At 32.0% G+C, this 26,748-nt stretch overlaps 1 protein-coding gene across 1 annotated transcript; it reads right to left on the minus strand.

Moving 5' to 3' along the window:
- Positions 1 to 1,993: 1,993 nt before the first annotated feature.
- LOC145303726 (uncharacterized) lies at positions 1,994 to 24,995 on the minus strand. The gene is made up of 15 exons (XM_080145330.1): positions 24,931 to 24,995; positions 23,103 to 23,210; positions 21,138 to 21,182; positions 20,085 to 20,188; positions 16,993 to 17,093; positions 16,485 to 16,609; positions 15,612 to 15,720; positions 14,782 to 14,836; positions 5,765 to 5,815; positions 5,271 to 5,384; positions 4,094 to 4,152; positions 3,518 to 3,604; positions 2,927 to 3,011; positions 2,615 to 2,722; positions 1,994 to 2,179 (listed from the first exon to the last, which is right to left on the minus strand). The coding sequence occupies exons 2-15, from the start codon at positions 23,196 to 23,198 to the stop codon at positions 2,134 to 2,136; spliced, it is 1,185 nt and encodes a 394-aa protein (XP_080001456.1). The 5' UTR covers positions 23,199 to 23,210; positions 24,931 to 24,995; the 3' UTR covers positions 1,994 to 2,133.
- Between the last annotated feature and the right edge of the window lie 1,753 nt (positions 24,996 to 26,748).

Here is a 26,748-nt window from a genome sequence, read left to right on the forward strand (position 1 = left end):
CCTTGTTTTTTGATGTAGCTGAAGGGAAGTGGGTAAGGATGGGGGGTTGTTGGAAAATTTTCACTTAGAATTGTTTGTCTAAATCACATTCCTTAGTCTCTGACTATAATATAATCCTTAGAACAAAACCATAAATCTCATAGCATTAACATAGTCCTTAGAACATAAGCAAAATAAACCAAAATGGCCGGATATCATATTACATAATATTAGTTATTTCATTCTATTTGTTTTTCAGGATCAGGGCACAGAATAGCAGAATTGATACTGAACATAAAAAGACAGGGAGCTTACTTCTTTCCAATCTTTTGGTCCGTCACAGACGAGAAAGCTGTTCTGTTCTTTAAATCTCAATTTAGAAAAGCTCAAAGAATTTACTATTTCAAATGAGAAAATTAAAGTTTTTGCATGTTCATAATTTATTTCATTACATAAAATGGCAATTTGTGCCATTTTTTACAATAATTGCATGAAAGGGACATGATAAATTACAAAAGTTTCTAAATGAATCCAGCCTTTAGACATTCCAGTATTTTACTTCAACTTTTATTTAACTTAAGAATCAATCAATTTCTAAATCGGCTCCAAATCCGTTTTATTTCCGCTGGATTAAAACCGGTTCTAAACAATGATAAAAATGTCCGCATTTTTTAAAATCTAAGGTTCCTATGAATCATTTATGTATCCCAGGACAACTTTCTATAGAACCATATACATTAAAGATATAGATTTTCGTATAGTTAATAAAATATTGTCTGCGTATACAAAAATAAAAATGGCATATGTTATATGTTACAAAACAAACAAGTGCTGGATCTTTAAATCATTTTAGTGGTGAGCCAGATCTGGGTGAGTCGAATTTTAGCCAATCACAGCGCAACATTTCATAAAATGCTGTGCTCTCATTGGTGGAAAGTTGGCTCACCACTAAAAGGAAGATTTTATTTCTCTCGTTTCTGTTGACAACTGTTGAAGACAAAGTTTTTTGTTCATTGCTTAAAACCAGTTTGTTTTTAATGGATAAAAAATGGATTCGGACCAATAAAGGGCAAATTTTTTTGTTAAAATTTTTTACATTTCATAAATTTTTTTATCTTCGAGGTATTTCAATTAAATATAAATAACGTATCAAGTTATGTTAATTTACTTAAATCTAGTAAATAGTGTTTAAGTTTATATTTTCTCTCCTTTATATTAAACAAAAACTATACACTATTTCTAATAAATAATCAAATAAATTTTATGCCTTAGGTCAGAATTTAAAATTTTAAAAAGTATGAAAAAAGTTTTTTATGGCTTAATATTTTTTTGCATACATGTTTATTTCCTCAAAAAGACCTGGCATTTATCAGTTGGGAAGCGGAAAAAGACTTTTTATTTAGAAATACCATCTTACATTACTGTTACTGAAGAAAATAAATATATTTTCTACTTCCCAACTACATTCACAGTGTGCTAAGAGCAAACAAAAGGTGGTGGTGAGTTTAAAGCTAAAAGAAAACCACTCTGGCACTAATATTCTCCTGTCAATAAAAGTTTTTAAAATTGTATTTTTAAATAATTAATAAAAGGGTCAGTTTAAAAAGAATAATTAAGAATTAAATCATGAAATGTTGATAAAATTGTAAAATTTCTGCCAAAAAGAAATTATCTAAATCTTATTAACAGGAAAACTTTGATATACACTAAAAATCTAAATGTGCCTCTCTTTTTGGCAATTATCATACCTACAACTTTTTTTAGTCTAGCACATTGTGAATTTATATTACTAATAGGGTTGGGCCGGATACTTTTTTGGCCGGATACCAGATAACCGGCTGATTTCTAATGCCGAATATCCGGTTCCGGCCGGATATCTGGCCAACGTTCGATATCCGGCAAATTACCGGATATCCGGCGTCAAAAATCAGCCGGATATCCTGTAACCGGATAGTTTAAATATCCGGTATCTGGCCGGATATTGACAATGGCCGGATATCCGGAATGGCCAACCCTAATTACTAAATTACAATAATAGAACATATTAATAAATTACTCAATATATTTATCAGCAAGGGCAAATCTCTAATATTTACAGCCTGTTACAAAATTTTTATAATTTTACATGATAAAAATAATAATTTTTGTTAAAATTTATATTACATATTCATTACTTGAGTGTGCATCGTTCTCTTGATTGCTGAAATTTAATAAAAGTAATTAATCGAATCATATGATAGATAGATTTCCGCGGATATTAAAATATATAGATAATAATCGGTTTTGTTAGCCCAGGTTAAAAGAAAAAATGGTAATAATTTTAGTCTCGGGATGGTTTTAGGCTGTACTATCTTAAGTTTTGGAATGGTTTTAGAATATTTTTTCGGCCCCTTTGACTATTAATCAATAAAAACGGGATAAGATAATGGTTAAAAAATTTATGTACATCCCCAATTATAATACAAAAAAACTTCTGTAGATTACAATTCTAGGTTGAAACGTTTAGACATTCAACTTAATGAATTAACCAATAAAAATTCATTAAAAGTTTAAGTCAGCAAATAAGAAAATGTTAATATAAAACTTTTGAACTAGAGTAAAAAAACAGCCCAATGTCCCCTTCCTCCCTGTCTACCTGTCATATTCAGCTGACAAATCAGACACGTGATAGCTGTCATACTCCTCTCCAGCAGTGATGTCTGACCGACCTAGCCTACTGTATTTATTGCTAGATCTACCCAGCCTAGATGAACATTATCCTTGTTTTAATATTGCAGCTACTCCATAATAAACCTTTCATCGCAATGTGTAAATTTAAGAAACATTATATTTTTAAAAAGTCCATAAAAATCGATATAGAATCAAAACTATATTAACATTTAAGATGTATTTAAAGAATGTGCCTAATTTCAATAGGAAGCACTATTTAAATAAGGATAATGCCTGCCTGCTATATTTATTAGGTGACCGGCCTAATCTGCTGTACATGTTATCTGACCGGCCCAATCGGCTGTAGGCATTAGCTGATCTACCTACAAGAAATAGAAAAATCACATAAAAACCTTTCCAGTATGGCTTCGAAACCGCTGTTTTACAATCAGTTCTAGGCCATACTGAAACATCATGTATCGCATCATATTATATACAGTTTCCAAAAAATATAATAATGTACAATCATAATATTAAAACCACTTTTATATCCGCGGAAAGCTGTTTATAATACGATGCAATAAATAAATATTCCTTAAGTTTTGAAGTTGAATTAAAATTTCAATAATTTTGGTGATTGATATGACTTAAGAATATCTATTAAGTAGTTTTATCTAATTATGTATAAGGATAAATACCCTGAAAATTAGTTTTAATAATCACTCAACCTTTGCAACCTTATTTGATATATTTTTTAGCAGAAATAATATGTAAAATGCTTATGCTTAAATACGTTTACCTTAGAAAAAACGTAGTACACTTGTTTTGTGCATAAGGGATGATTAAACAAAAAAAATACCTACTAAAAAAATCACTCAACCTCGTTTACCTAATCTGCTGTATTTATTGGGAGAGCGACCAAGCCTGCTGTAGGTATTTCCAGATCTTAATTTGTTGGGCTTTGGGACTGATCTTCCTGTAAAAAAAGGATGACAACATCAATAAGTACAAAAAATCATAGATAAACAAATGAACAAAGTAAGTTATATACCAGATGCCCATTATTCCATATTGTAACAACAGATCTAAAGTATAGATGTATATACAGACAACTACCTCCCTTTCTTTTTCAATTACCTTTCTCGTCTGCTTCTAAATTATTTTCTGCTACTTGGCTGTGTTAATATAGGCGACACCATTGGTTGATTTTCATTGCCCCAAAAGAAAGGTTGCACAAGAATGATGCGATTGGGAGATATAGTTATTTAACCCTTTCTCCCTCTAGTGTTTTACTCTAATATTGTAACATATGAAAAAGATATATTGTTCAATAATTCACTAAATCCTTAAAGAGATAGAGTGTCTATGTCTTATGAAGCATAACTGACAGACCGACGAACCAAGTAAATGATTTGATGCTAATTTGTACAAAAATATAAATTCGGAAATGTTTTGAATAGCTTACCTAATCTAGAATATTTATTTGAACTTCCTCTAATTAATTGGTTAGCAGCCCTTCCTAGTCTAAAATAGGAATTATTTATATAAACGTAGAGGACTGCAATTTCGCTATTCATATTGATAGGAATGTTGACAAGAAGTTTCAGCCTTATATCTTTTACAGAAGCCGAGCAAATCAGCTTTGAAAAATAAAAGCGGCTAAAAAGCTGCTTAAAAGCTTTCTGACCGCTATTGATGTTTTATACTTAATAATGCTTCATATCAATAAGATTGTTGACAAGAAGTTTTAGCCTTCTCTCTTGTACAGGTGCCAACCAAATCAGTTTTGAAAAATAAAAGCGGCCAAAAAGCTGCTTAAAAGCAGTCCAACCGCTATTGATGTTTTATACATAATTATGCTCCATATTGATGGAAATGTTGACAAAAAATTTCAGCCTTCTATCTTTTGTAGGAGCTGAGAAAATCACGTTTCCTCCAAAACGTTTCAGACATACAGACAGACATTTCAAATTATAGAGTAGCTTCGCTACTAAAAAATGTTAGTAGGGTAGACCTGAAAAGAGAAGGACAGAGAAATGGTTATAAAATACATGCATATTGTGAAAGTTTCTAATAGTAGAATGTTTCTGTAAGCAGGCTGAAATCAAAATACCCCCATCCCTCTCCCTTTATGACTCTACCACAAGCCTAAATTAGAAACCTAAATTGTCGTAAAAAATTATCCTGTCACAAAATCCCTACATTACCGGCTACGCCCCTAGAGGCCTCTAGGGGCACTTGAGGAGGAAAGAGTCGAATTTAATAACCGAATTTCTTATTTTAGATTTTTAAAAGAAAAAGTAAGAAAAAAAATTTTTAAGGGGGCGATTTTTTTTTTTTTGGGGGGGGGGGGTTCTCCCTTTCACTCATTTTAAACTTTAGTTAAAAAAAATAATTTTTTTTGGGGGGGGATGGTTGGGGCTGTCCCACCCCCCAAGAAAATAGGTATAAACCTTCCCGGGATCTATGAGAAGCTACCCTGTTAAGGAGAACCTGATCGGTTCAGCGGTTAGCGAGATCCTTCGGTACAGACACACAGAAACACAGATACACAGACAAACAAACATCCTGTTACTTTAGTATAAGGATTTATATCCATTAATAGAGAGAAGGGTAGGATAGAAAGCTGAAAAAGTGTTTACCTAGCATACAGCCGGGAGTCAGCAGCCCTTCCGAGCCTGGTCACCTTAGCATCTGGGGCTGACCGTCCTAACCTGGAATACAGGGTGGGGTCACGCACCACCCTATCCCCTGCTCTAAACATAGATAAACAATTTAATTAATAAATAGATACAATGTTTGATAAAATAATGAGTGACAGTAAGAAAAAATAAAAGTTTGATTTTTAACTAGAAGATAAATAAATAAGATAAATTGCTTAAAAGCATTCTGGGATCAATGCAAAATTTGCCTAAAATGGAAAGCTTAATCAGTTCAGAAATTAAAGAAATCTTAAGCAATAGAAAAAAAAGCCATACTACTTTATCTAATAGGGTATTTGTGCTTATGGTTGCTATTAGATATAGATGCTTTTATGAGTATTTCCATAGCCATCTATTTTGTTGTGTAGACAAAATTAATAAGAATTTCTCAGCTTCTATTCAATATAGATATAAGTCCGAGATTCTTTTATTACCTTCCAGGGCTGGGAAATTTAGATTTTTCTTCTGCTCTTTTCATCTTTGTACTAAACATAAAAAGATATTGAAATCAAATAAAAAAATAGTTTAAACCTCCCTCTTCATACTTTTTTTGCTAAAACATTTAGATGATGGTCCTATCAGCCCCTAAGGGATCGAGTAGCAGTCATCATAATTTTGAAAACTAAAAAAATGTAAGAATAGTTATTTCTCACATCGTATTATAAACAGCTATCCGCGGATATGGAATGTACAATTATGCACAGGCTAAAAAAACTGGTTTTAATCTTATGATTGAACATTTTTATTTTCGTAGAAAGCTGGATATAATACGATGCTAGACAATGATGTGTCTACTAGATATTTTAAATATTAACTATTCTAAACCCTAAACGTATCGTATTTCGAGTAAATTTGGAAGGGAATTTAGACATATGAAAATATTGAAATTGGGGAATATTTATATACGTGTGCAAGAATTCTATTTCAAAAATAGGATATTAATTCCCCTCTCACTTCGTTCAAAAATACATCCCTATTTCTATTTTTCTAAATATTCAAATTTCTTAATATTTATATACGAAGTACTTGGTAAATAAATAGAAGATTTTGAAAAATAATAAATTTTTACGTTTTATATTTCTATTTCGAAATAAATCACGCAATCTTAAATTAAGTATGTTCGTTAAACAATTCCGAAATAAAATTTACTAGATATATTAGACTTTTAGGTTCTTTCTATGAAATTAATGTGATGACATAATTTCCTTACTCCAAAAAGTCTACCTGTTAAGAATACGACATTTTAGACGTCTTACTTTTTTCATTGCTTTTTTTACAGGGTAAAATAAAAATTCTTCCTAATATTAAAAAAGGATAATTTTGCATTACGTAAAAAAAGTATATAACGATAATGAAATATATTAAAGTTAACTTATAATAGTTTGTAATTGTATTTGTAAGTCTAGATTAATCAAAGAAAGACATTTTGAACTTTAGACATCTTCCATTACTTTTACCATATGTGAAAATAACATTTAAAAAACATAAATAATGTTGATAAGTACTCCATCTCTCTCTCTCTCTCTTTCTCTGTTTCTCTCTCTCTGAGAAGAGTAATATAATCTGATCGGCTGTCCCCTCTTCAATTTTCCGTTCAAAATTTGCAAAATATCCGTGAACTAGAAAACTCTTTCCTTTTCTTGTAATTCTACATTACTTACCCCCTTCCCTTTTTTAAATATGTAAGAAATAATAATACACATATTTTTAATACAGAGAGAGGGGACAATGGACTGTTTATTGCACTAGTTCCCAAAGTTTTATAAAAATTTGTTTGCTTGCATAACAACTTTGGGGACTTTTTGATTGGTTGGTTAATTAAATGGGGTGTTTAATGTTTTAACCACTAATTTTAAGCTACAGAAGGGTTAATGTTGTGTATCATGATCGGGGATGGACATCAATTTGTTGGCCATTATCTTACCCCTTTAGATCCTTGCATTTATGATCTATCTATTATCTATATATATGTCTATTTATCTGTGTGTAATTTTTATTTTTTAGGTCAAATGAATTTTTAATGCGTTGACTTAATGTGTTGTCCATACAAAGACATAATAATATTTAGTATATGTTAAAGTGTTAAAGGGAAGATTTAACACAACAAGGACAATTATTTTTGATGAGCAGTGCAGCATTAAAAAATTACAAATTTTTAGATGCTTAAACCACAAATTGTAATCTAGATAAGGCGTAATTATGTGTAGCATCATTGGGATTTACACAATTTTTTAGGCAATTGTCTTATCCCTTTAGATCCCTGAGTTTTATAGTTATTTAACGCTTCGCTTTCCGCGGATATTTTGACTGAGAACTGGTTCTAATCCAGCAGATATTAATCAATTTTAACGGATAGAAGGACACGCCCTTGATGTAGAAAAGGATTTTCAAGTCAATTTTTGTGGTATTTCCAAAAGGGATTGAGAGAAAGAGAGAGAGGGGGGGGGGAGAGAAAGAATACAAACGTATTCCGAAACGGTGTGCTATCACATCCACTTATTAATATATCCAATAGAAATAACATAAAATATTTAACATACAAAAGAAAGCATTTTAAAAACAGAGAGAGAGAGAGAGAGAGAAAGAATGAAATAAAGAAAGAAAATTAAACTGATTATATTCTTTGTCTTTTTAGGGATCTAAAGAGATAAGACAATGGCTGATAAATTGATATACATCCCCAATCATGATACACAAAATTGATTTTTGTGTTGTCAAGTGTAATTTTTATAACTTTCCCTTTTTTAACATATTTATGGGGATAATTAAAGTTGACATTTTCTCCAAAACACTTTTCATGTGTGGTGTGTCTATATTCCCCCAATAGTTTCATTTTTGCTAGTTGTTAAAACAGTCTTAACTATACCTTATACTTTGCCTCTCTTTCATCATTGTACACTCCTACTTTTTTGTATTTTGTTTATTATCATTACTTTAAGTCTGGTTAGGTTAGGTTATATCAGTTATATTTGTAGCCCCGCTGGATTAGAATTATGCCCTGCAGGGGTTAGGTATTGAAGAAAAACCTACCCCTACCTTATTTTCAATTTATCATAAAATTAAATGGCGCCTCTCATAGGAAAGCACTCAATGCAATTAATTATTATTTTTTAGAAAAAATAAGTGGAATTATAGACACACCCATATGAGTAAGAGAGAATGAATAGATAGATAGATGGGGGTGGGATAGAAGAAGGGTGATTTTTGTATCTTTACTCTGAGTGACCTTGCACCCCCTCCCCCCACACACACACACAAACACGTTCACATATACTCTGATATGCCTACCCACACATTCTTCTTTTTTTGTCTTATCTCCTTTCTTGAAATCATACATTATTATATTCTCTATATTTATCACTTTTTACAAAGTCTGTTTTATGAGTTGTGTAATACAATTTTGTCTAAACATTTCAATAGTATATTTATTATTTATACAACTTTACAAAATTACTTTTGTTAAAATGATAAAAGGAATGATAAATAATGTGTATGATTTTCACAGGGGAGATACATACATGGCTTCATTTAAAACTTGTTGGCTCATGATTTAAAGTTTTAAATTCACATTTTAAAAATATATTTCAATTATTTTCATTTATAATTTTACCCCCTCCAAATAAAAAAGCAAGTACGTCCTTGTATGTCTGTATTAGTTTTTCTGTCTGTTTGTGGGTACCAAAGGATCTCACTAACTGCTGAACAGATCGGGTTTTCCTTTACAGGGTAGCTTCTCATAGGTCCTAGGAAGTTTATAACTATTTTGGGGGGAGGGTACTACCATCCTCCCAAGAGAAAATTAATTGTTTGAATTATAAATGTGCACCAGGATATCAAAACTGAAAAGGATCAAAAAAATGTCCCCTCCCCTCATTCTGCCCTCCAAATCTTATAGGGTTAATTTGAAAAATGGGGGGGATAAAAATTTTTTTAAGAGGATGGGTATAATTATTATAATTAGTGCTGAATATATGTTTGTGTTTTATAATGCTAAATAGTAAACTTTGTGTCTATGAAGTTTTCACCCCCCCCCCTCCCCCCGTCTACTTGTTTCCTAATGAGAGAATGTTTCCCCTTCCTCCACCAAACCCCCCAAAACTCCCCCACATTGTTTTAATTTTTCCATAGCAACATAAATTTCCTTTCAACGATTTTCTCCTTTTTGATTTTTTTATGCAAGGCTCACAAACAAGGGAAATTTGAAGCTATACCAAATATCTTTCTTAAGTTAAAGACAGGCGAATAGCTAATTAAAATGGAAAGCTAAAATTTTTGGTGAAAACTTGTAAGACCTATGCACATCAAGGCTACATACATCTTCCCTTATTATATTATACCAGGGAGGGAGACGACATTGGGCTGTTTATTACACTTGTCCACAAAGTTTTTTTGTCGAACAACTTTGGGGACTTTTGAAGAATAATGGTTGGTTAGTTCAATAAGTGTCTTAACGTTTCAACCACCAATTGTAATCTACAGAAGGGGTAATTTTGTGTATCATCTTTGGGGTTGTACATCAATATATCTGCCATTGTCATATCCCTTTAGATCTCATACATGCTCCATTATTACATTATACTGTTTAAATTTCCCTCCTTTTTATGAAGTTCTCATGATAATACTTCACCCCCCCCCCCCTCTTTAACAGTTATCCCACGAATCGATGATGAAATTGACTATAGGATTATAGGGGGGAAGGGGTTTGTATTTGTAACTTAAGAAGGGGTCATCTTAAACGGGTCAACAACATATATTTTCTTTGGGGGAGGGAGAGGATTAAGAATAAAATGAGAGATAAAAAAACAAGGATGACAACTTCCTTAAAAGCAAAATGGTAGTACAAACAAACATTAACACTTGTATTTTGTCTGTTGTTATAACTGAATAATCAGAATATAAATGTTTAAGTAAAAACAAAATTATAAGTGAATATTATAGAGTTGCTATGTTTTCTAAATTGTACAATAGAACAATACTAACAAGCCTAAATTCTAAAAATTCTAAAAAATCTATCTGTTCCAGATGTACAGACGGACGGACGTGCAACCAACCCCAATTATAGAAAAGAAAATTATGATAAGAGATATCAGTAAAGGACGGAGCGGCCTTGATTATAGAAAAGCTTCGCTTTTAAAAATTGGTCCTTAGAAACACATTCTTACAAAGGTATATCTAACATTGTCTCACATGAAAGTTTGTTTTGTTTTAAAGATATGTATTTCATAAAGAAAAGACATATACATACAGAATTACATATTATAGTACGAGACTTTTATTTACATCAACATAGCTTAGTAGCTAGAAATTAATCAGAAAAACAGGAATCACTGTGTTATTAAAAACTCAAGAAAATCAGAGATAAAATTAGTTTCTTGCCCTGCATTTTGTAACAGTTTGAAGGAAAATTGGGTTAGGAGAATTGTATGGGCATGCAGGTTGTTTTTATTCCAATTTGAAATACAGTCTTCTTTGCTTAATTTGAGTGATTTGTCTAAAAGCGAATTACTTAGGTAAGATTTAGAAAGCGTAGCAACTCTATAATCAATTTTGCATCAACTCTTATACATTTATAATCTGATTATTCAATTTTGACACTATACAAGTGTTAATGTCCGTTTGTCCTACCAGTTCAGCGCTTCGCTTTTATGGATGTTGTCATCCTTGTTGTTTCTATAAATGCTCATATTTAAACTTCCTATTGTATAGGATTATGGGGGGTGGGGTGTGATCACAGGGTTTTTTAACCCCCCCCCCCCCATATTCAATTGAATATGATTTACTTTACAAGGCATAGGAAAAAAGCAAGCCGTTCTTATTTTCTCTGCTCCCTTCCTGAACTACAAATGAATTCTTAAGAGCAACTTTTTTTTTTGGGGGGGGGGGGGGAGGGAGATTAGAATATAGAATTAGTTTTTTTCTTCGGCACCTCGGGGCTAAAAAAACTGGTTTTAATCTTATAATTGTACATTCTATATCCGCGGAAAGCCGTTTATAACACAATGAAAGAAATAACTATTATTGTCCATGTTTTACCTTTTACCTTTATTTTGGCAGAAAATAGTAGTAAATCATATTCAATTGAATATGGGGGGGGGGGGCAACTCTGTTTAACTTTAGCCAAATAAAGGAAATCGGAGGGTTTATCAACAAGGATGACAACATCCATAAAAGTGAATCAGTAGTACAAACAAACAGTAACACTTGTAGATTGTCAGAACTGAATAATCAGAATATAAATGTATAAGTATAAACAGAATTATAAGTTAATATTATAAAGTTGTTCCACTTTCTTAATCTATCTGTTCTAGATGTACAGACGGACGGACGTGAAACCAACCCCAATTATAGAAAAGCTTTGTTTTTAACAGCAGTAGATATAATTAACACCCCTTCCCATATCATCTTACATGTATGATATGACCCTTCCCCCCTCTACCTACCCCTATTGGATAGATAACTAAAAGCTTTTCCTTAATCTCTTATAATATTACCCCCCCCCCCCCCCACGCCAAACATGTATAGACTCATAGAGTCATGGAAAATTTTAATTTAAAATATATTTCTGTTTTCATAAAGTTAATATTTCACAACTCTTCCCCCTCCCCTAATTATTATCATATCAACAAAGTACAATGTCATAAGCAAAGCATCTCTAAAATTGATTCCTAAAAATGTAAGTATGTACTTCAACATTATCCTGTATTTCAACAAATTTACTAACAATTTTGTCTCTACTTTTATACATTTAAATTCTGATTATTCAGTTCTGACACTCTACAAGTGTTAATATTCGTTTATCCTACCGTCCCAGACCTTCGAGTTTAGGGAGTTTATGTCATTCCTGTTTTATAGCTTAAATGGTAGTATCAAACAGCGTTAATTACAGCTTTAAATTTTATTAAACAAATTTAGCTGCTAGTCAAAATATAACCATTCTTGTTATATAGACAAGAACGATGACGTCAAGTACTAACGAAGCTTTGTTGCTAAATCAAAATTAGAGTATTTTTATTTTAAACCATAAGAGCCGGCCATTGGATTTTAAACTGATCCAGATTTTTTACAAGACAAAATTTCATGGACATATAAATAAACAGACCACTGAATAAAGCTATTAAAATATCTAACTTTTTAACCATGCATAATATTAGTATCAAAGCTTTGCCTTTTACCTTTTATAACATAAATTTTTTAATAGATATAATAATCCTCTTTATCTTATTCTTAAAATACTGATTCCTATTCCATAAAAAATATATTTATAGTAAAACAAGGATGACAACATCCATAAAAGCGAAGCTCTGAAACGGTAGAACAAACGGACATTAACACTTGTATAATGTCAGAACTGAATAATCAGAGTGTAAATGTATAAGAGTCAAAGCAAAATTGTAAGTAAATTTGTTGAAAAACTGCTTGATACAGGATAATATTTATGTACATACTTATATTTTTAGGACTTGATTATAGAGTTGCTTCGCTTATAATATTGTACTTTGTTGTCCCATGAATCAGAAAACCAAAAATCAATTCTAACATGCATAAATTAACGAAAAAAGCTATCCGTTACGGACGGACGGACGTATGGACGGACCGACCCTAATTACAGAAAAGCTTCGCTACCCCTTGTTTTCAATTTTATGGGAGAAGGGGAGTTTATCTGCACAATTGGGTACTTCGAGTGAAAACGCCAATATATATACTTCTATTTAATAATTTATTTAAGTATTTTAAAATTATTTCTCGTATTCATTTAAATCCGGTGCAGTGGTTAGGCACCGGTTCTCATCAATACGAAAAAACTATGTCTATCATCGTATTATATCCAGCTTTCTACGAATATAAAAATATACAATCATAAGATATCCGCGGCAAGGCGTTTATAATACGATGCGAGAAATAACTATTCTTTTATCTAATTTAAATTTTTGCTCATTGTAAACAGCAAAGAAATTCTACAATTAAAAATAAAATATTAAATCAATTTATCGTCCATTGTCTTATCCCGTAATAATATAGTAATTGTATAAAGGTGTTATTTGGAGGTTTCCTTCATTTTCCCTTTTTAAAAGCTAGGTTTTTCCGTACGAATGAGATGGATAGCTTTTTTCATTAATTTAGGCATGTTAGAATTGTCCTAATTATTAGCATTTCCCCGTAGGGGGGGTGGGGGGTTCAAAAACTTTGGGGACTTTTATTAAATCTTGACTTGACTTCAAAATTTAATCTGCAGAAGGGGTGATTTAGTTTATTATCTTTGGGGATGTAAATAAATTTTTTGCTCATTGTCTTATATAGAGGAGCTTCGCTTCTAAGAACTATCTAAATGTATTATTTTAGATTTTATAGTCCTTGTTTCACCTTCTATTTTTATTTTGTCGGAGAATGGTAGTAAAGTAAATCATATTCAATTGAATATGGGGGGGGGGCGGGGTAAAATCTCTGTGAACACCCCACCCCCATAATCCTTTGCAATAGGAAGTTTAAATATGAGCATTTATAGAAACAAAAATTAAATTTTACTTTTATTTGAGCCAATGTTAGATATACCCAATGGTAATATTTAAAATTTTCACTTGGTTAAAAAGTGAAGACACTGCTAGTTTTAACCAACCAATTAAAATATCCTTGTATTTATGTTTTGACATGTCCTATACTCAATAGGCATCTATTAAATGTAATCTAAATAAAACAAGGATAACAAGATTATCATCCATTGTCTTATCTCCTAAGTTGTTTACAACCCCCTCCCCCACACATACTCACACAATACAAATACACATAATAAATACTAGGATATGACAATGAAAGAAAAATCGAGATTTTTGGAATAAAGAAAGGGGAGAATAAATTATTTAAAAGTCTTATCTATTATACAAATTTTATATCTAAGTTTTCATATTTATTGAATTGTTTAAAAGTAAAACTGATATGGTTCTGAGTTCTGATATCGCAAAAACCAATCAACCAATATTATTTTTTTTATAATTCATTCTATAAAAATAAAAAACTCATCAATATTTAATTTTTAAAAAAAATTGTATAAAAAGTAAAAAAAAACACTGAGAAAATATTAGGTGTAGAGGTTTCGTGTTTTTTCTAGACAGCCATATTGGCTATTTTTCCAAATTTTGACGAAACGAAAAAATTTATTGGAAAATATCAGTAAATATTAACTTTCAGGATCGTATAAATTTAGAAAAGATTTTAATATTTAGGTTTCCTGTCCAAATTCAACCCTTTCCCTAATTATTATAAACGTCTTTGGACAGTTAGAATATAGGGGGAATATTAAAGAAATATTGACCCGACAGTTTCAAATTTCCATCGTCTAAGATCTATTGAATAGATTTCTAGTAGACATATGTCTGATGCTAGACATAGTTTTTTCGTATGGATGAGAACCGGTTCCTATCCACCGGATTCGAATGAATACGAGAAAACTACTTACCCTAAGTCTTCAACTAAATTTGTCTCCATCATTTCAAGACTTGAACTGTTTGTACCTGTAAAAGATTTAAATACAGTAAAAGGATCTCTGTTTGTTTGTCTGTACCAAAGGATCTCGCTAACTGCTGAACCGATATGGTTCTCCTTTACAGTGTAGTTTCTCATGGAAAGGTCCTAGGAAGGTTTTAAACTATTTTTGGGGAGGGTGTCTTTAACTCCCCACCACGTCCCCTAAAAAATATTTTTACTCTTTTGAAACTCAAATTTGAAATGGGATGAGGGCAACTTTTTCCCCTCCTACCTTAAGTGACCCTAGAGGCTTCTAGGGGGTGTAGCCGCTAGTATTAAATAAAGTAGTAAGTTTTTTTAATACATCTATTAAGATCTCGCAAAAACTGAATCAATTGTCTTCCATTTTAGGGCAGTTTCACATATGTCGCTGTGATATGGTTTAAGGATATTCTGTTTTATATTAGTCTTCTTGGAATGGTCTAGAGAGCCTCTAGATGCTAAGGGAGCAGCCGCTAGTACTAATGTAAAATCTTTAAAATAAAATTATATTCTTCCATTTTTATCCCAATAATTTTAGTCTACCAAAAGGAAGAACTTTGCTTATTACAATTGGTATGTTAATTAATTCACCAATCATTGTTTGCACAGTCATTATGAACCCAGCTATCCTAATTTTAATCAATTGATATCATTTCTGTGATCGTCTTCATTTCAATCAATCAATAAGTGTAAAAAGAGGCTCTTATTGGTCTGCATTTAATCAAAAACCACAAATGCCGCGCAGTTTTATATAATAAAATGACAAGAACAAAAGCTTACCAAGAATTGCATCAATTTTGTACAGGATATGCGCAACTTTCTCTGGTGAAAAATGTTTAAATTCTGGAATTTCATCGCTTTCCTCTTCAGTAAATATCTTGTTAAAATCCTTGATAAAATAAGTTATATTAGGGGTGAGATCAATTTTTACCTTCCTTATTACTATCTATGATACAAAGTAGAATGATGTATGTCCGTCCGTCTGTAACTTAAGATCTTGGTAACTACTGAACCGATCGGATTCTACTCTTTAGGGAATAAACCTGATGGTCCTGTGGTGGTTTTAGGCTATTTTCTTGGGGGTTGAGACACTCCAAACCCCCCCCAAAAAACAAAAAAAATCCCCCTCCCATTTTGTTTATTTTTTTAAAAAAAGAATTTTTCCGAATATTTTTTTTTATTATTTTTTTTCGGCTGGGTAGGTAATAGAAGATGTAATTATTTCGATACTCACATCATTTTTTAGGCACGTACCTAATGTTTTTTTAATTACCTCTAGGGGCGAAGCAAAGCCGCTAGTCCAATTAAATATAGGTTTATATACACTTTCAATAGTTGTCTTATAAACAATTTGTTCTTTTCTTGAATTTTGATTGGTTGGTTCTAAACTAGTAGTGTCAAAACTTTAAAAACACGAGTTATTTTTAAATTATTATTGTGTATATATATAAATTTATTGCCCATTGTCTTATCCCTTAAAATCCCTGGAAACAAACAAGCTTTGGACGACCAATTCCGTCAGTTTTATAATTAAGTCATAAATAACATACACACAAACAAGAAACAACATGTTAGACTTTGCAGTATGGCGGTCCGACTGACATGCTGACACATTCGATTGACAAATAAAATTTATATCAGCTTTACACTTACCTTTACTACCATCTTGAAATCCGGATCTTGCATGAGAGCAACTCCATCTTCCAATAGTGCAGTAGTATCTCTCTCCTTGATGTCGCTTTCATCAACATTACATATTGAGTTCTCCTCGCATACACCTATTACAAGGATTAACTTGGTCAGCACTAACAAGATTATGATATTATAGTCAAAATAATGTACAAGCATATTTGAGCACTCATCTTCAACTTATTTTTTTGAATTAAAAATTAGAGGGGAGAGTTTCTTATTAGAGTAGGCAAGGTTACAATAGGTACTAGGTAGGACCGAAGGGTTAGGACATCGCAGGTATTAAACCTGTGAGGGTAAGGAATATAAAAAAACTTTATTTGGTAAATGTAATATGATCTACTTCTAATCTGTTTTATCTATCTATCTACTTAAAAGTAAAACAACATTTTATCTTTTATTTTATTTTATTTTACTCAGAGTTTCATGCTTCTGCAATCATCAGAAAGATCTAACTAACTATCTATCTTACCATCCAAACAGCAGATCCCATCCAGGGCACAGAAACCTGTATTCTGGTAGCCACAGGATTTAGCCTCCGGCCGACACGGGATAGGGTTCAACATTTCATCCCTAAAAATTCAGAATTCAGTGATATGACTATTGATGATAAATAAATATTCCCCCAAAGTCTTGTGTTTTTAAACATATCTAGGGGAAAAAAGGTTGTAAATTCATAGATTAAACAAAATCAAACTTCTGTAGTAAAACAAGGATTAACTAATAACTTAAAACTTCAAATTTTCATATTTTTAAAGAAAATACTACATAGTACATATTGTTAAAACTCGCGATGGCCTTGGCATCTAGGGCTCAGAATATATAGTCTAAGATAGGGGGTAGAACATTACTCCAAAACCTAACCTTAATAGTGTCAGCCAGAAAAATACAGACAAACAAAACATCTTACTACTGTATACAATGTGATAGTTGTCATTCTAAATTTACTTGTTTAAAAGGAAAAAAACACTCTAAATTTAAAGACATTGTTGTTTATTTGTAAAATCAGAAAGAAGGGATATGGCATCGAAAGAAAAAAACACGCAAAATATATTTAATTCATTAAGCACAGTTATTAAAAGTACCATTATTTCTTTATTTGCCAGTTTATTAAGTTTTGTCTTCAAATTAACTTATTGACAATCGTATTTTTTATGTTTTGTTTAAGTCAGGCTGAATAAGGTTATTGAAAGCCCCTAAAGGCTCAAAAGAAGGTTTTAAGTTTATAATAAGGATTTATGTTGTTTTTTTAACGTAGACTTAAAAATGTTGACCAAAAATATTTTTTCTTTTGCTGCAATTTTCCTTATCCCTGGTCTAAGTAAATGAACAAAATGTATGTCTGTCTATCTAGCTGAGCTACTCTTGTATTACAGAGGTCCCTCTGTTCAAATAAAATAGACAGCTATTTGAATAACATTAATTTCTTGGCTGCAATTAAAGACAAACGCCTAAAGTTAAAGTAAACAAAATATATGTGTTTCGTCTATTCAGTTAAACTACCCTTAACTGACGAAGCCCAAAATACATAACTTTTGCACCACGTCGTTTTCCTGTGACGTCATATTCTCCATCTCTTTTTTAGGGATTTTCTTTCCCGCTTCTCCTCTCATCTCCCTCATTTTATGACGTCACAGGAAGACGACGTGGTGCAAAAGTTATGTATTCTGGGCTTCGTCCCCTTAAATTACAAATGTTGGTCTCTCCAGAAATTTTTAAGATAGACTTCTAAAATGAATCAGGCAATTTAATGGATATCTCAAGATAACTTCAATTTCTTAGTTGCAATTAAAGATAGATGGCTCAAATTATGTGAAATATTTTCTTCTGTTTGTCAGTTGGTAATGCTACTACTACTTAGGAATCTAATTTGAATTATTTTCAAAAATTGTTCTGTTTTTTTCTACTTATGGATATTATCATGCTCGTTTTTTATTTACTTTTCCTTTTCTTTATAAAATGAATGGCTAAACTAATTTGCCTAATTTAAGATACAAATCTAGGACTGTAAGGTATTTTTAAAAGCTAAGCTTTTCTATAATTAGGGCCGGTCCGTCCATACGTCCGTACGTCCGTAACGGATAGCTTTTTTTGTTAATTTAGGCATGTGTTAGAATTTTCCTATCGATTTCAAACTTTGCATGGTGATTCCTGTAGAAGTTAGGTACGAGTTAGAAAGCGTAGCAACTCTATAATCATTACCAGAATGTCCGTACGTTCATTTTAAACATGTTGATTTTTTTTTACTCTTTTAACAACAAATTTTTATGTGATCAAATCATCGGATTGATCTGATTTTTGGTATATTGATTCCTGGGACAACAAAGTATAATGTAATAAGCGAAGCAACTCTATAATCAAGCCCTAAAAATGTAAGTATGTCCATAAAAATTATCCTGTATCAAGCAGTTTTACAACAAATTTACTTACAATTTTGCTTTGACTCTTATAAATTTATATTATGATAATTAAGTTCTAACACTATACAAGTGTTAATGTCCGTTTGTCCTCCCGTTTCAGTGTTTCGCTTTTATGGATCTTGTCATCCTTGTTTTTATACTTATGGATGTTATCATGCTCGTTTTTTATTTACTTTTCCTTTTTTATAAAATGAATGGCTAATCTAATTTGCCTAATTTAAGATACAAATCTAGGACTGTAAGGTATTTTTAAAAGCGAAGCTTTTCTATAATTAGGGTCGGTCCGTCCGTCCGTCCGTACGTAAGTAACGGATAGCTTTTTTTGTTAATTTAGGCATGTTAGAATTGTCCTATCGATTTCAAACTTTGCATGGTGATTCCTCTAGTATTTAGGTACGATTTAAAAAGCGTAGCAACTCTATAATCAAAACCAAAATGTCCGTACGTCCATTTTTAACATGTTGACTTTATTACTTTTTAACAACAAATTTTTATGTGATCTAATTATCCGATTGATCTGATTTTTAGTATACTGATTCTTGGGACAATAAAGTACAATATTATAAGCGAAGCAACTCTATAATTAAGTCCTAAAAATGTAAGTATGTCCATAAACATTATTCTGTATCAAGCAGTTTTTCAACAAATTTACTTACAATTTTGCAACGACTCTTATACATTTGTATTCTGATTATTCAGTTTTGACACTATACAAGTGATAATGTCTGTTTGTCCTACCGTTTCAGCGCTTTGTTTGAGAACAAAACAGAACAAATTCTTCCCATCTTCTAATAAAATAAGTAAAGAGACAAAAAAAAGTTCCGTATATTCAACTCCTCTGGCTTCAACCCTGCAGGATCCTATAATTCCAGAGAGAGATAGACTATAGGCTGTTTTATCCCCAAAGTTTTATAACAATGTTTTCTTATTCGTTGGCTTAAAAATTTGGGGACTTTAGTGAATTTTAATTGGTTAGTTCATTAAGTTGAGTATTCAAACGTTTCAACCACAAATTTTAATCTACAGAAGGGATAATTTTGTATATTAACATTGGGGATGTACATTGTACATCATTTTATCGGCCATTGACTTTCTGTTAAAGTGAAATCGCCTAAATTTGGAGTGCAGCAACTATATAATTTACCTGCAGGAAGCTGAAAACCTTGACATTGACAAACAGCCAAAAGGTCCACAGCAGAGGTCGGGGCCAAAGCATTGACCCTCCCGCCCAGGCCCGCAGGGGGGACACTAGATAGAAAGAAATTTTACAAGACAAAAATACCCAATATATATGAGAGGAGGTTAGAAAGAAGTAACTGTACAAAGTGTTTAAAAATCAGCCATGTGATGTCATAAAAATGAGGGAATATCCATCTTTTTTTTATGGGTTTTCTTTCCCATTTCTCCTCTCAAATCCCTCTTATTTATGACGTAACATGGCTGATTTTTGAGACACTTTGCAAAGTTTCTGGGGAGAAGGGAGGGATTGCGATTGGCAAGGCACCTAGAGGTAAACCACCAGATGTCTGGGTCTATCTTTACGTCTATTGCTCACAGTTTGGTAAATTCTATTGCGGACATTCTGGTGAATCCTAATTATGGAGTAGCTACTCTTTACAAAAATATAATTTATAGCATTGTATTATAGACAGCTTTCCGCGGATATTAAATTTATAATATCAATTCAAGTTTTAATTGACTGGAGAGACCGGATGCCTGAGCCAACAAAACTGGCATTTTCATTTTATAATTTGTGGATAATTGTCTTTCAAGTTTCATACGATACGATACATGATATTTTAGTATGGCTGAGAACCGTGTCTAATCCAGGGGATATTTATCGGATTCGGAGCCATACTAGAATAGTTATTTCTCGCATCGTATTATAAACAGCTTTACGCGGATATAAAATTATGAAAGATTAAAACCAGTTTTATATTCGTATACGATGCTAGACATGTTTTTTCAGTATGGCTAATAATCTGTTCTAATCCAGCGAATGTTAATGGGTTCCGGAGCCACACTGGAAAAGATATTTCTCGCATCGTATTATAAACATGTTTACTCGGATATAAAATGTGCAATTATAAGATTAAAACCAGTTTTATATTCGTATACGATGCTAGACATATTTTTCAGTATGGCTGAGGACCGGTTTTAATCCAGCGGATATTAATCGGATTCGGCAGAGCCGTACCTTTCTTATCCCGGAACTTCTCTTCCCAATTCTGACTGACCTTCCCTAAATTAAAAAAGAATATTAAAAATTCATCCAAAATTTTATATTTTTGGTAACTTGTAACAAAGTGTCTCAACCATTAGCCATGTGACGTCATAAAAACGAGGGATTATCCATCTTTTTTTATAGGTTTTCTTTCCCACTTCTCCTGTAATCCCTCTCATTTTCTTGACGTCACATGGTTGATTTTTTAGACACATTGTAAAGTTACATATTTTTGTATCTTAAAAGAATTTAAGAAAATTCATGGCGTTACAATTACAGCACAAAAATAGAAAATTCAGAACGTCATACTTATTTAGTAATCTATTTATAAAAAATCTGTATATATAGAAAATATGAAAAACAAGGATGACAACATCCATAAAAGCGAAGCTCTGAAACGTCAGGACAAACGAACATTAACACTTGTATAATGTCAGAACTGAATAATCAGAATGCGAATGTATAAGAGTCAAAGCAAAATTGTAAGTAAAGTTGTTGAAAAACTGCTTGATACAGGATAATGATTATGGACATACTTACATTTTTAAGACTTGATTATAGAGTTGCTTCGCTTATAATATTGTACTTTATTGTCCCAGGAAGCAGTATACCAAAAATCAGACCAATCGGATAATTAGGTCACATACAAATTTGTTGTTAAAAATGTAAAAAAAATCAACATGTTTAAAATGGACGTACGGACATTCTGGTAATGATTATAGAGTTGCTACGCTTTCTAACTCGTACCCAACTATTACAGGAATCACCATGCAAAATTTGAAATCAATAGGACAATTCTAACATGCCTAAATTAACGAAAAAAGCTATTTAAAAAAGTAAAAAAATCAACATGTTTAAAATGGACGTACGGACATTTTGGTAATGATTATAGAGTTGCTACGCTTTCTAAATCGTACCTAACTACTAAAGGAATCACCATGCAAAATTTGAAATCGATAGGACAATTCTAACATGTCTAAATTAACGAAAAAAGCTATCCGTGACGGACGTACGGACGGACGGACGGACCGACCCTAATTATAGAAAAGCTTCGCTTTTAAAAATAGTTTTATGATGTGTTTTTTAATTACAGTATAAAACTGAAAACAGTAGAAAGTTCCATCAAAGTGTCCTTCCCCCCTTACTTTTTATAAATGTATTATAAGAGGGGTAGTTTTTCCTTTTGATATGGTTAGGTTAGGTTATATTGAGTACTAGAAGCCCTGCAATTATTGGCTCTGAAGGGTTAGGGACTCCTAGAGAGGCTTGGAATAAAAATAACAAATACCACCACCCCATAATTAAAAAATAAGGATGGGTTGTTTTTGTTGCAACAGTTTATAAACCATAAATCACCAAACCTTCAAAACCTGGGCTGCCAACTTTTACTTACATTTCTGACATTATGCAGACAATTTGAAATAGTTCTGTTTTCATAAATAAGGAATTTAACCAATGTTACATTTATACCCTTTTTTCATATTTAAACATAAAAATGTTGCAATAGTTTAACAATAAATCACCAAACCTTTATAACCTGGGTTGCCAACTTATTACTTACCTCTCTGATATTATGCGGACTATTTGAAATAAGTCTGTTTTCATAAATAGAGAATTGTCTGGATCATGGATCAAAAATGAAGTAGCCGGTTTCGTCGTGTTTTCACGGTAGCTTTTCTCCAATTTCTAGTCCCTTTGGGGAGCTCTTTAACCCTGTAGTGCAATCATTAGCATTTACCTAACCTAACATAAAATAAACTATCAAAAGCTACTGTGAAAATACGACAAAACCCTCTACTTTGTTTTCTTTCCATGATCTATTTATCCCCTTGTTACATTTATACCCTTTTGTACATGTATCTAAACATAAAAATGTTGCAATAGACATAAAATAAATCACCAAACCTTTATAAACTGGGTTGCCAACTTATTACTCACCTCTCTGACATTATGCGGACAATTTGTGATAAAACATGCGTTGCAAAGGTCAAGAATTAAACATACAGTTGCCAACCATAATACACGTACACGCATAACAACCTTCCCCTGAAGAAAATAAAAAGATTTGTCTGATTGTTTTTCATGATACCAACGTAAGTGCCCCTAGAAACATCTCAATGGAATCTAGTATGAAAAAGGGGACAAATTATACAACATTTGGCCAACTATTTCAAATGACGTCATATTAGAAGGCAATTTTACGTCAATCAGGATACTTTGGCCAAAATTTCTCCCTTTTTACACGGCACCATTACCAGCTTCAATGAAAGGGGAAGAGTCATTCCTTCCTACAAAAGTAGACATTTGAAGGTAAATACTGTTTTTTTTTTCAAGGGCAATTTTAATAGAAAGGATTAAAATAGATAAATATTTAACCATGACATATTATAGGCTGTAGTGAAATTAAGAATAATGACAGTCCAGTAGTTGAGAATGCTTTTACTAAAAAAGACAAACAGATAGACATTTGCTGCTCTAAAAAGGACGAGCGACACATAGTTTTTGGCATTAAGTTTTTATACTAGTATCGAATGCTTCTTAAAGTCAAAAAGACATAAACTTTAATATCAAGAAAATCAAGAAACACGTCCAAAACAATTGAGAACTGACAAACATAGACACACAATTATACTAAAGACTCTTAAAGGTTAAATACTAACTGTGTACAATCTACTTGCTGCTGCAACCCTAGCTTCTTTAATTTGAAAATAAAATTGATGAAACCCTGTCCATGGGACTATTATAATAAAAATTATTATAAAAGAACTTAACCATATCAGAGCTATGCAAATCTTCACAGACTAAAAAATCCCTTACTACTTTACAATATAGAATGAGCAAAATTTTAAGTTTTAATATTAAAATAGTTTTTCCCTGGTACCATATCCCTCGTTTAAATTATTTTGGATCAAGTCAAAATTAACAGAGAAGCATTATTTACACAATTAAACCAGTATAAGAAGGGCTACAAATATTCTATAATAACCAAGACTCAATGCAAACCTTTTAAAAACATAATAAACAATCTTTTTTAAAAATACTTTTATGACAAGTTACCCAACGTTTGGCAGTCCTAAATAGACAATCTTTGTATTCCCGTCTTGATCCAAATATTAAATCTGGGGAAGTTCACGATAAAATGTTCCAGGGATTATATCCAAAAATCTATAAACTTTTAAGAGACTGCTAGCTGTTAAAAGAACACAGCGGCATAGAAGACCTACAAATAATCTATAATAGCCAATATCCAATGATGCCCAAGTAAAGCTTGACTGAAAAGACGCGCATTAAATCAGCATTTTATTGCGCATTTATGTAGGCTGTGAGATACCGTGTGCATCGTTGATGTATGTATGGTTATTCTAGATTATTTATAGGTCTTCTTTTGTCGGTTAAAACGTTATGCGAACATAATATATACATTCAGCCGTTTGGAACTTAGCAGCTATTAACGGACTAAGACTTTTGGAGATAATCGATCCCAGAAATAATTTTACGGTCAGCTGAATCCAAATATTTGACTGATAGGTAGCTGTCTGTAGTGTCCTAGCAAAATGGGGATAGATGTCACTGCGTTTGGCCTACCTATTCTATATTAGGAACTTCCCTATACCCCATCTCTTTTCTAGGGGGTTTCTTTTCCCCATCCCCTTCTCTTTCAATCTACTATGACGTCAATTGAATAGGTTGGCCAAAAGCGGTGATATCTCCCCTAATTTTTTTTAGGGCACTAAACACAGCTACTGACTGTTGTATCTGTTCTTACCTGTCTCTGAGTGTTGGCAGTTCTGGGGAGTTTCTTCCTTTTATATACTCTACTCCTCCACACCCAAACACACCCAATCACTCACACACACACACACACATACATTATGCACAGAAAAATCTCCAAATATACATTGACGCAAATAGAGTACTTTTTGTATGAGATAAATGGTATCATAAAAAACCACAAATTTATCTATAATTCAAAGTAGAATGATGTATGTCCGTTCATCTGAAGCTAAAGATCTCGCTAACAGTGATTAAAGGCTATGGGCTAGTATTTTTATAAAGTATATATTTCAGGAAAGCAGATTTTGGCATATTAGTAACCCCAAATGATTTTTACAGAATACAGAAAAATTACATTAGGTAAAGGGGCAAGGGCCAAGGATGTCCTAGCTTTAAATATTTTTTTTAATTCATAAAAATCTTGTATGGGAGCCGAGGGCTATTCACGATTATAATCAAAATATCCAGAACAGATGGACAGAAAAAAGTATAGTTTGCTATCTTCTGAAAAATCTAAAATGTATGAACACCACATGAATGAGCGCTCTCGAATAGTTTCTTCATATTCACGCACATTAGAGAAGTTCTCTGCTTTTTAGCTCATTCTTAAACGCGAAGCTTTTCTATAATTAGGGTACGTCTGTATGTCCGTCCGTACGTCCGTACATAACCATTAGCTCTTTTCGTTTATTTAGGTATTAAAAATATCCTATCAAATCCTATATTTCAAACGTTGGATGATAATATACCTGTAATAGTTAAGTATGATTTTGAAACCTCAGTAACTATATTTCTCGTATTCATTCGAATCCGGTGGATAGGAACCGGTTCTCATCCATACGAAAAAACTATGTCTAGCATCGTATTATATCCCGCTTTCTACGAATTAAAAAATGTACAATCATAAGACTAAAACCAGTTTTTTTAGCCCTTGTTTTTAATCTTATAACTGTACATTCTATATCCGCGGAAAGCGGTTTATAATACGATGAAAGAAATAACTATTCTGTTACCATATAGTCCGCACGTCCACTTAAAACATGCTAATTTTAACTTTTTTGACAACAATTTTGTATTATTATGCTGCTATTATCGCTATCGAAGTATCGCTATAAATAAATCCTAAAATGTAAGTTTGTACTAACATTTACTACATTTACGCAATTTTGCAATAAGTTAATAAATATACAATTGTGGTTATACTTTTGAATAAATATTCTGCTTATACAAAATTGATTGATTGATTACAAGTTAGAAGATGTTGGATATTTATGTCTTTATTGCGTGTTTAAAAATATCAGCAAGAATGGTTTACATATAGACGATTAAAAAAATTGGTGATTTATCCCCTTTTCCCCGCTAAAAATTCAGTAATAAGAGGGGGGGGGGGGGAGTAATTTAAAATATCTATTAAGGGAAAGGGGATAAAAGAGTTATTTAAAAAAAATGTTGGAATATAAGAAAACACTCCCCCTTTAATTTGCATTACTAAAATTCAGGTATTCAAGGGGTTATTTCACTGTAATTGTAATCAATATAGAAACAGTTCAATATTATTTAAAATATATTTCTTTGTATTAATTGTAATCATATATCTATGTTGTTTTTATCCTAAATAGAATTTCCATTAATATGTTTTTTATTCGAGTGCTTTATAAGTGGAAAGGGGAAAAACACTTATTTATCTATTTATTAGTAGCGATGCTACTCTAAAAATAGGTTCAATATTAATCCGTGGTATTTAAAAAATTAATTTGCAACCAAAAGACTGAAAATTATATTAAACCATGCGCACTTTTAGACATAATAC

Source organism: Acartia tonsa, chromosome 13, assembly GCF_053477335.1.
Source record: "Acartia tonsa isolate MP-2025a chromosome 13, ASM5347733v1, whole genome shotgun sequence".
Taxonomy (NCBI): domain Eukaryota; kingdom Metazoa; phylum Arthropoda; class Copepoda; order Calanoida; family Acartiidae; genus Acartia; species Acartia tonsa.

Coding starts and splice junctions, on each gene's coding strand:
- LOC145303726 (XM_080145330.1), bottom strand. CDS start 23,198: ATGCGTGTACGTGTATTATGGTTGGCAACTGTATGTTTAATTCTTGAC. Junction 5,816..14,781: donor AATTTAGTTGAAGACTTAGG/GTAAGTAGTTTT, acceptor TTTTATGTTTAG/TACAAAGATGAAAAGAGCAG. Junction 3,605..4,093: donor AAATAAATATTCTAGATTAG/GTAAGCTATTCA, acceptor CTTTTTTTACAG/GAAGATCAGTCCCAAAGCCC.